Raw genomic sequence first — 11,423 nt, 5'->3', positions numbered from 1 at the left:
GCAGTAGCATGCTTATTTCTTATATTAGTTGTAATCTCGAGTTCCTTAGTTGCGAGTGTGTCATTCATTTACTTCATCATTTCTTAGTTAGTTTAGTTAGTTAAGAGAGGTTAGTCTGTTAATGGTGGTTAGATTATAAAAGCAGAGCTCTGCTACGTTCTGTAATAGACTGAATCTTCTTCTTCTTCTTCTTCTTCAATATTGTAACTTGATTAAAGAAAGGGTTATCATCAATGGAGTTCCATGGATCATTTGTTCCGGCTTCCGTTTTCTTCACAGAAATTTTAACTCTAGTTGGGTTTGGTCAAATATAAATAAATTTTATTGTAAGTGTAATACATTCCTTATACAATTGGTGCATAATTTAAAAAAAATAACGTATTGCATGATAAATGTATTATACTTGTTATGTGACTGATTTCGTCCAATCAAATCTGATTTAGATAAAAAATTTTTTCGTAATATATACGGCTGTAACCGAAAAACAAACATTTATAAAAAAAAGATAAAAAAGGTGTCAAGACTAAGACAAACCGGATAACCAACTTCAGTCTCTATCAACTACAAACCAACCCCACCCCAAACAAATATATTCCAAGAGAAAGAAAGCAAGTTGTAGAATTTTTTAAGCAGAATTCTTCTGCTTCGGTTGGTGTTTCCCCATAAACTCGAAAGATTTTCAAATAACTCCGACAATCCCCCCCCCCCCCCCAATTAAACTACTCCAACGTTTATTCAGTTATAGATAGTTGTATACAGAATAGTTGCATTGACATAAACTAAAGAGAACCAGTGCAGCAGATTACACATCAAGACATCTTTATAGGTGAAACGAAAAACCGGGTATTGCTTAAATTCATCATATAACTCGTGGAGATAAACAGAGCGCTATTTACAAAGAAAATAAAAGGAAACTATGGCTTTGTGTAAAGAAACCAGGTCAGAAATATCACCAAGGTCAAAACATAAGAAAATATAAAAAACAAAGAAAAAAAGGAACCTTATTCTTTATACTACTTTTGTCTGTGTGTGAAATTATAATGTCAACTCTTGTTGATTCTTTGCTGACAGCCGTTTCAAAAATTCATATGTAGTGATCATTGTGATAGCAGACATGGACATAGAAGCCCACCTTGGACCCAACCCTCTGTAACAAGCCATCCATCCACCCTCCCTCACCAGATTCCTCACTGTCTGCCCCAAACTTGGCCCCTTTCTACCATTCTCATTGCCGTCCAAAACCTGCAACCTTGTCTTGATCGTGTCCAAAGGCATTGTGATCAAAGCTGAGAACCCTCCAGCCATGGCTGCACTCAGGCCTTGAACAACCATCACAGTTTTAGCATCCGGCCTCAATCCATTATTAGTACCACTAGTTGTAACATTGCTCACAGTTATGACTCCATTGTCAAGGCTTTCCTCTTCTTTCTTGCAAAGGAAACACCCGATTCCACCCCAAACAAGCCTCTGTGCCACTGAATAAGAGGCCCACCAAACAGCATTTGATGGAGCATATGTCAGAATCGATATCCCAAATCCTCTATACAATCCTCTTACCCCATCTGTATTCAAAATCTTAATAAATGCATCAACCCCATTTACATATTTACACGGCAATGCACTAAAAGCACTCTGAACTCGTCCACCACCAACACAACCATTTCCTTGCACCATTAGTCTTTGGCTGATTACATCAACAGGTGTCCAAACCACTTGTGCCGCCATTGCAGCACTCAATCCGGCCACAGCATTGGCCACAGCCGCTGAAGTAGGCTCAGGAAACCCCAGCCTAGCGGCAGCCTTCCCCACATTACTCTTGGTAACCTCAAGTGCAGTCATATACAGAGCTCTAGCAGGGATAGTGCCGGTCAATGAGGTTCCGAATCCCCTATACAATCCACGGATCCCTTCATGCCTCATGATGCAAATTGCGGTTCTTACGCAGGGAACATGGGATTGAGCAACTTGCTGCCGGGTTTTCAACACGACCACAGGGTATAAAGTGGCTGAAACACCAGAAAATAAGGCTGCGCCAAGCAAGAAGAACTTGGACTTATCCAGCATTTGCCACTCTATATCTGCTGGAATATGAATTTCCTGGGCTGTTGGTTCTTCCGCCGCACTACTCAAACTCATCTTCTCCTCTCTGGCCAGTATTTTTCAAGAGTTATAAATTCAAAGTCCTAAACTATCCACTCGTATGTACAAACTCCTATCAATATACGTAAGGATATATTAGCTCAGTAATTTTTCAACGCTCCTGAAAATCCTAAAGAACCAAAAGCGTTGCCAACTTCCTGCACATCCAAACAGAAAAACCCCCAAATCAAAAAGGTATAAATAAAGTTTTGACCTTTTACTGTATAAAATTCGTATGGATTCTTACAAGAGAGAAACGATATTACTCTTTACGGCTTCATATGAAGGAGGGTAAACCGATTTTTGGCGCTTATGGTGCCATGTCCTGGACTGGTAGTAAACTACAGCAAAGGGGCTTAGCATTTCCCGAGAGCTCTTACAAGGAAAGTGATCATTTTCGCCTCGGAAGTTGAAGAGTCGCCGGTAACATCGGATCTTGCCAAGAAAAATCAGGTCTTTATACGCGTTTCAGAGTGGTGACACTCTTTACAAATAGGACAAATACAGCGAGAGACAGAATACGGGAGTGCGTGTGGTGTGTTAGAGAGGGGGCATGTCCATGGGAGTGACATGAGACAGAGAGAGAGGAGAGAGGAGCAGAAGAAGTAGATGAAGTTGCGATGTGCTTAACATTAATATTTTCAAACATAATAATCAAAATTATTTATCTGAACTTAAGAATAGTTTGGTGAAGCGGTTAAGAAAATTATTTATAATTGACATTAATAATTTTTAATTATTTATACAATTACGATTTATACGTACATCAAATTTAAGTAGCACGTATTTTTCTCTTATTTTGCTTTTATTAACTATCTCAAAACGTATATTACATTTACAGCTATGTTTCTTGAAATTTTAATATATATTTTTTATTATTTTAAAAAATTATAAGTTATCTTATAATTTTATTATTTATATACACTTTTTGAACTATAATCATATTTTCAAAAAAGTTAAAAATATTTTATTGCATTCCACCTTCCTTTCTTACAAAGATTTTCTTTAAAGAGAAAGTAAAAAAATAATTTTCAGTTCACAGTTTAAGAAGTACATAATTATTTTTTTATTTTAAAAGAATTCATAATTTGAGAGGTAACTATAATTTATTTTAATTTAAAATAATAATGAGGTGGATTAAAGCAGGTGGGGAGATTATCCAAAAGACATATCAGATCTTATCCAGAATTTTCCCCTAGGTAAGTAAGTGTACTCCAAACAACATGGGAAGTTTCGTAGGCCCCGCCGTTTTTACCCACACTTGCAAGAAAAGACAGTCAACTATTTCGCTCCAAACTCTCTTTGTTCTTGCATTTCCAATCCCAAAACCTTGGAGATTCAAAATATTCAGAGGACTTCACAATTGTTATTAAGGATTGATGCAAAAAATGATGATATCCTTCACAATAAATGACTTCTTTTATTAAAAAATTTTAAATACAACATAGTATTTTGTTTTTTCAAGAAAATCTAGTTCAATATGAGAGTAAACTATTTGAATATCAATTATAACACAAAATAATTTTAAAATATTTGAAATACCTATAAATAAGTACAACAGTCCGAATACAATACAATAAAATAGAAATGGTTAATTACACCCACATTACTTTTAAGAATACATAATTATACTTTTTTTCTATAAGTATTTGAAAATTACGCTACTGCTCTCACATTTATAATTGTGCCCCTTTCATTAAATTTTAAAAGAAAATTATTGATAGCCATAAAAAAATAAATCGTTCCAAAATTTACCCATCATTTAGTGTTATACAATTTATCAACAGAACTACCTATTAATATTATTATATTTATAATGGGACAAACATAACATATATAGTCAAAAGATAATCATTCCGAAATTATAATTATTTGATAAAAAATAGCCGTCGAGGAATGAAATATATTGAATGATGGATCAGATTAGAAGTTTATGTATTTTTACTTACTGACGATAATATTTTTTATTCAAACTCTAATAAATGAGTGCAATTATAAACAAAGAATTATCGAAAGGTATGCAAATGTAATTTTTCGGTTTGTTGGAAAAAATATAATTTATATTTGTAGAAGGTGTTTAAGTTAATTAACTCAAATAAAAATTGTAAGTATCATAAGGAACCAAATTAAATAATTTATAATTTATTTTCAAAGGAAAAGTATCCGTTTTTTTTTAGGGCTAAGCATAATATTCAAGAAATCTTGATTTTATTAGCATCAAATCATTAGCTTTCCACCCAAAAAGTTCAACTAAAAACTAAAGAGTAATTACATTAAAATAAGAAACACTAATCCATCCATCTTTACCCTTTTTTTCGCATTTGTTTTTTCTTGACAGCAAAGGACTTCCGTTTCCCCAACCAAAACACAAAAGTGAAAACAATAAACCCTAACACTATTTTTGGATTTATGTTTTTGCATTTTTCGAGACAAGATAAAACATAACCTAATTTTTATTTTTGTATTTTTACACCTTATATGTGTATTTTTTTGTTTTTCAATTTCTTATATTATAATTTATATATACACTTATATATATAGTATAAAAGAGACATGATTTGACAATAAACAATAATTTTTATCTCCAAAAAATACAACATTAAACATAAAAAATATTATATATACATATTTAATATAAAAATATATATAAAAGATATATGATTTGACAATGAATAATGATTTTTGTCTCCCAAATTCCAACATCAAACCTACACCACTTATTTTAAAATATTTTAAAGTACCTCAAAACACAAATTCAAACATACCATATATTTTCAACACACACTTACTTATCTTTATTTTTTTCTATCTATCTCTAAAATACAAAACAAAACACTCAAAACACAAATTCAAACACTATGTAAACTCCTCTTCAGAGCATAAACTAATCCATGGCATTTACGATCTTCCTCCTGACGTGCTCGATGTAGGTAAGGAAGATTTTGAGAACCCCGCATGTCTCCTCATAGATCAGGCCAAAAATACCTTCATGTTTTAACGGCTAATTTCACATGAATTTTGCGCTTTCCCGCCTCTTCAAAGGAAAATCACCGAAGATTTTCTTGATTCAAGATTCAACGGCTATTTTTTTTATTTAACGGCTAAATTTTCATTATAAATAGACAACCGATAGAATTAAAGAAGGAACACCCCAGTTTCTCTTCACTCGTTTTTGCTGCTTCTCTTCTTCCAGCGTTTCTTTAGTGCGGTCTTTTGTTTGTTTGGTGCTCATTCAACTATTTCTCTTTTACACCTTACGTTTTGATCTTTTGTGGCTTGACGGTGGGTTTGTAGTGTAATTTGACTAGATTATTTCTCTGTTGGGGGTTTGTCTTCGGAATCTTTTTTTATTGTTCGTCATTGTCTATTTTTACTGATTGTTCTGTGATTGATTTGTGGGTTTTTATTCAAATTATTTGTGTTTGTGCCTTTTGAATTCTGATTGTTGTGATTATAGGGTTGTCATTGTGTGTGTGTGTGTTTTTTTTTTTTTTCTGATTGTTCTGTGGGTTTTTGTTCAAATTGTTTATGTGTTTGTGCCTTTTGAATTCTGCTTGTTGTGACTGTAGGGTTGTCATTGTGTGTTTTTTGTGATTGTTCTGTGATTGATTTGTGGGTTTTTGTTCAAATTGTTAATATGTTTGTGTATTTTCTAATTGTTGTGACTGTAGGGTTGTCATTGTGCGTTTTAACATTGTTCTGTGATTGATTTGTGGGTTTTTGTTCAAATTGTTTATGTGTTTGTGCCTTTTGAATTCTGATTGTTGTGACTTTGGGGTTGTCATTGTGTGTTTTTTCTGATTGTTCTGTGATTGATTTGTGGGTTTTTGTTCAAATTGTTTATGTGTTTGTGCCTTTTGAATTCTCATTGTTGTGACTGTAGGGTTGTCATTGTGTGTTTTTTCTGATTGTTCTGTGATTGATTTGTGGATTTTTGTTCAAATTGTTTATGTGTCTGTGCCTTTTGAATTCTGATTGTTGTGACTGTAGAGTTTTAATTGTGTGTTTTTCTGATTGTTCTGTGATTGATTTGTGGGTTTTTGTTCAAACTGTTTATGTGTTTGTGCCTTTTGAATTCAGATTGTTGTGACTTTAGGGTTGTCATTGTATGTTTTTTTTCATTGTTGTGTGATTGATTTGTGGGTTTTTGTTTAAATTGTTTATGTGTTTGTGACTTTTGAATTCTGATTGTTGTGATTGTAGGGTCAAATTGTTTAGGTATTTGTGTCTTTTGAATTCTGATTGTTGTGACTGTAGGTTTGTCATTTTGTGTTTTTTCTGATTGTCATGTGATTGATTTGTGGGTTTTTGTTCAAATTATTTATGTGTTTATGCCATTTGAATTCTGCTTGTTGTGACTGTAGGGTTGTCATTATGTGTTTTTTTTTTTTATTGTTCTGTGATTGATTTGTGGGTTTTTGTTCAAATTATTTATGTGTTTGTGCCTTTTGAATTTTGATTGTTGTGACTATAGGGTTTTGATTGAGTGTTTTTTCTGATTGTTCTGTGATTGATTTGTGGGTTTTTGTTCAAATTGTTTATGTGTTTGTGCCTTTTGAATTCTGATTGTTGTGACTCTATGGTTGTCATTGTGTGTTTTTTTTATTGTTGTGTGATTGATTTATGGGTTTTTGTTCAAATTGTTTATGTGTTTGTGACTTTTGAATTCTGATTGTTGTGATTGTAGGGTCAAATTGTTTATGTATTTGTGTTTTTTGAATTCTGATTGTTGTGACTGTAGGTTTGTCATTGTGCGTTTTTTCTGATTGTCATGTGATTGACTTGTGGGTTTTTGTTCAAATTGTTTATGTCTTTGTGGCTTTTGAATTCTGATTGTTGTGACTGAAGGGTTGTCATTGTGTGTTTTTTTCTGATTGTTCTTTGATTGATTTGTGGGTATTTATTCAAATTATTTATGTGTGTGTGCCTTTTGAATTTTGATTGTTGTGACTATAGAGTTGTCATTGTGTGTTTTTTTCAGATTGTTCTGTGATTGATTTGTGGGTTTTTGTTCAAATTGTTTATGTGTGAGTGCCTTTTGAATTCTGCTTGTTGTGTCTGTAGGGTTATCATTGTATATTTTTTGTGATTATTTTGTGATTGATTTGTAGGTTTTTGTTCAAATTGTTTGTGTTTGTGCCTTTTGAATTCTGATTGTTGTGAGTGTAGGGTTGTCATTATTTGTTTTTTCTGATTGCTCTGTGATTGATTTGTGGGTTTTTGTTCAAATTGTTTATGTATTTGTGCCTTTTGAATTCTGATTGTTGTGACTGTAGGGTTGTCATTGTGCGTTTTTTCATTGTTCTGTGATTGATTTATGAGTTTTTTTTTTAATTTGTTTGTGTTTGTGTCTTTTGAATTCTGATTGTTATGTCTGTAGGATTGTCATTATTCCGAAGGAGATTTCCGTTTTCCCCCAAGGGGTATTGCTTCCCGAAAAGTTTTTCCTTGTTCACATAACTTAGTTTAATGACTTGAATGGTTGATGTAGAATGATGGAATTTGAGCATATCTTCGTTGAGCCAAACAGATTCTTTTTAGAAGGATTAAATAAGATGCAGTTCCGTTTTTCCTTCTACATTTTACATGTACATCATTCAATCTCTCATGCATGGGACATAGAGCACTTTGGTCCTTACTTTTTCTTCTTATGAAGGTATAATATTTGTTTGCTTGATGTATTAGTTAAACAACATTTTAGACTAATGGTCAGATATGGGGCAGTTGCTCATTTGTTTATGTTCAATTTTTAGTATATCGAATGCCCGGGAATTTTAATGGTACACTTCTTAAATTCTTTTATTTTTTTACATCTAAATTTTGCTATTACATGTTTTCATTTGCCACTTCCGCTAATGCGTTCCCGGGCCATACCACACCATGCCCCTTTACGTCGTACTCCGACAAACTGCACTCCTTCAAGTTTTCATTAGGATTTCTTCGCTTAAGGGGGGTGCTCTCTGGCTCCTCCAGGGGTACTTCAGACATGCCCCCGCAGGTCCAAGAGGTCCTACTCAAGATTATCAATGTGCGCCTTCTAGTCCTTGGAGTAACCTTCATATGGGGGAGGGTGTTCTCGCTTTCTCATCGAGGGGACGTCTTGTCGCAGGACCCCATGCATAGAAAATCGAATTAGTAGGAACATTAGAATTAAGTAATGAAAATGGTGGAACCGCTAAAGTTGGGCCTTGAATACAAGTAGTAATCATCTGTGGGAGGTCCTCCAATGCCAGGGGGACCTTCCTTCTGGGAGAGACATCCAAGAAGGTGTGGGATTTTCCATTGTTCTCACGTCTTAGATCTATGTCGCCATAGGAGGTTGTGTATATTCTGACTTACATGTCATTCTCCCACTGGGGAGGTCCTTATTTATAGGCAACAACAAGGTTGATGGAGAAGATTATGGATTTAGGGGGGATCATGGCCTCATTTGTTGAATAAGGTTGATCCTCTCTCAGATTTGGTGCCGACTGGTCCCCTTCGAATTTGAGGGGTACTTGGAGATACACCCCAGACTTGGGGGATTTGTTGGATCTGCAGTCCTTCTCTCTAAGGGAGCCACGTGTCCCTAAGGGCCTGCCGGTTCTCCCTTTCCAATTTGTTCTCTGGGGAATGCCTGCTAGGTGTCAATGAGTTCCCTGGGGGTGTTATGGGTCTCTCATGACCTGAGCCTCCTGGGAGAGTTATGGACCTTTTCTAACTTGGATCTCCCGAAGAGTATACCATGGATCTTTTGTTTCTTATTTTTGGGCTACTTGGGGTCTCTTTGGCCCAACCCATTCTTATACACATAAGTAATAATTATTTAAAAAAACTTGATTGATGTCGTTATTTGAGTAAGTCACACAATTTGGTTATTGTAAATTCTTTGTCCATAACATAAATAAAAATATTAAATTTATTATGAATTAATACATAAATAATTATTATTAACTTATAATAAAGATATTTATTATGAATTAATAATAAAAATTCAAAACCCATAAACATATATAAGAAACTCTAAACAAAACTCTGTGAAGTCATAACTTGTGAAATCGGATCTCAATTTCTTTTTTTTTTTTTTTAAAAAGATGTTTCAAGTTATGACTTCAGAAAAGGTTAAATAAAAAATTCGTGTATTTTGGAGTAACAACTTGCACCAATTTGCAGTATTTTGTGTAATTCTTTTTGTTATAATGATAAATAAGTTGTTTCGAAAATCTTAAATTCTTAATCAATTTCTTAAAATTAATTCCAAATTTATCAGTATGAGTGTCCTACAAGCTCTCTACATGCGTTTCAGATTTAACATAATTATAAATATTTTTTTTACAAGTGTCCAAACCAAACATAATGCAGCTCTTTATACGCGTTTCAGAATGCTGACACTCTTTATCCAAGAGACATGTCAGATCTTATCCAGAATTTTCCCCTAGGTAAGTAAGTGTACTCCAAACAACATGGGAAGTTTTTAAGCTGTCTTACTCGTAGGCCCTGCCATTTTTACCCACACTCGCAAGAAAAGACAAACAACTATTTCACACCTTCACTCTTTTTCATTTTCCTCTCTCTCTCTCTCTTCAGTAGGATACTTGTTTACTAAGGTAAACAACGGGCATTGTCCATGCATTTGCAATCCCAAAACCTTGGAAATTCAATATATTCAGAGGACCTTTAAAATAGGCTCGAGAAACACTTACTCAGAAGTGATCATCGTGCTTACAAAGAAGTGATACCAAACACAAAAATGGGAAGAAAAGAACTGATTTTTCTCTTGTATATAGATGTGGTTGTGTTTGTACAAAATACATACAGAACAGAACAGGGAAAAGGAGAGAAATTATTCTTCTCTGCAATAGGATAACAGTTTCTTTTACCCCTTAGATTTTGGTGGGGGTGGGATGCAGCAGCAACCTGCTAGATTTTACGTAGGACGTATCCATCCATATATTTTTCAAAAATTTACATCAAAACATGGTTTCGCATCTGGAAACGAGCTTCATACCATCATAAACACTGGTTTCATCTTGTCCAGAGCAATCAATTTGAGTTCTTAGGCAGTCTTCATCCCCATCTATATATTATTTGGAGACTGGAAGTTTAACCCTTTCAGAGGGCCCGTGTGCCTCTTGCTTTTCTTTCTTACGTGCTGTTCTGTGCTGGTGTCTTTCAGGATGACACCAAGGGTATGGTGCTGCTATAGAAACGAGGTGGCCTGGAAAGCAGTACTGGGAGAATTTGACGTTTCAGCATCAGAGTCGAGTACCCCCCGTCGGTCGGGCTTCTCATCGATCAATTGCAGATCTGCTTCCATTTAACGGATGAAAAAGAAATACTACCCAATAGTATCACTCTCTTGAGTACTGCATAAGCTCGAACCACTGGACAATGCAAGCAAAAATAAATAGTATCACTCTCTCGAGTACTGCATAAGCTCGAACCACTGGACAATGCAAGCAAAAATAGATAACCGTCATAGCCAGTTCCTGCCCTCATAAAACAATTGGATTACTTTTAACCCAAAACTTACTTGTCTCAAAAGATCCGCTAGTGTCCTGGGAAGTGCTTCAATGTTCTTAAGAACCACATAGTATGGGAATGGGAATGAGTCAAGATATTTAGAAAACTTAATGTCTTTTCCCTGAACGGTTGCTTCCTGGGAGAGCATGATCACATTAGTATTCTGCTGAAAGGTCCTGGTATATTAAAATAGAGGAATGTACCAATGGAAATTATAAATTACCAAAAATTCCATGATAGATTCGTCTGGGCTATCCAGGAGCATGAATGCAACCATACGTTCCTTCCTCAAGATATCTCTCACATACCGCTTCAATTTTTCCTGATACAAAACAAAACAAAGGGGGTAATTCCAACTGCTGCACAGAACAAAGAACAAATTGAAAAATCGTAGAAGAAAATGTACCTTCTCATTAAAACGGCCATCAGCTATAATCAGTACAAGCTGCTGCAGAGGATTGTACCCAGATGGTAGTCGTGCCTGCATCACTGCAGCATCTAGCATGCTGTTCAAATATTTCAGTAGATCAGCCATGGGCTCATCCGCAATCGTATTCTCTTGCTTAAATGTTAAACTCGAGATCATCTGTTCACATCCAAAATGCCAAAAGTAATCAGTAAACACTTCTAAAATGTTGGCATGCACTGGCAGAGTTTGGAACTAATAAAGAACAGTGAGACGGCAATAAGTCAGATACTCAAGATAATAAGATATCCAGAAAGTTAATGATATGAATATACCCACAACACCCATCTCATCTTACACCAAGATAAGCATGAGA

At 34.7% G+C, this 11,423-nt stretch overlaps 2 protein-coding genes across 3 annotated transcripts in view; both read right to left on the bottom strand.

Moving 5' to 3' along the window:
• LOC105157787 (solute carrier family 25 member 44-like) lies at positions 828-2,782 on the bottom strand. 2 transcript variants are annotated; one of them, XM_011074261.2, is made up of 2 exons: positions 2,387-2,782; positions 828-2,297 (listed from the first exon to the last, which is right to left on the bottom strand). In XM_011074261.2, exon 2 carries the CDS (start codon positions 2,134-2,136, stop codon positions 1,036-1,038), a length of 1,101 nt encoding a protein of 366 aa, XP_011072563.1. In that variant the 5' UTR covers positions 2,137-2,297; positions 2,387-2,782; the 3' UTR covers positions 828-1,035. The 2 variants fall into 2 exon arrangements, with proteins under 2 accessions (XP_011072563.1, XP_011072564.1); XM_011074262.2 differs by having other exon boundaries at positions 2,406-2,782.
• LOC105157851 (midasin) overlaps positions 10,407-11,423 on the bottom strand; it is a 38,518-nt gene continuing 37,501 nt past the window's right edge. Inside the window, exons 74-78 of the mRNA XM_020693051.1 lie at positions 11,406-11,423; positions 11,048-11,216; positions 10,865-10,963; positions 10,652-10,777; positions 10,407-10,564 (exon numbers count right to left, since the gene is read on the bottom strand). The exon at positions 11,406-11,423 is cut by the window's right edge and continues 275 nt beyond it. Coding sequence (XP_020548710.1) covers positions 10,532-10,564; positions 10,652-10,777; positions 10,865-10,963; positions 11,048-11,216; positions 11,406-11,423 — 445 coding nt within the window. The 3' untranslated portion in view covers positions 10,407-10,531. The remainder of the gene's footprint in view (positions 10,565-10,651; positions 10,778-10,864; positions 10,964-11,047; positions 11,217-11,405) is intronic.

This window comes from Sesamum indicum, linkage group LG3 (genome assembly GCF_000512975.1).
Source record: "Sesamum indicum cultivar Zhongzhi No. 13 linkage group LG3, S_indicum_v1.0, whole genome shotgun sequence".
NCBI lineage: Eukaryota > Viridiplantae > Streptophyta > Magnoliopsida > Lamiales > Pedaliaceae > Sesamum > Sesamum indicum.
This window is presented reverse-complemented; position numbering and strand designations above follow the sequence as displayed.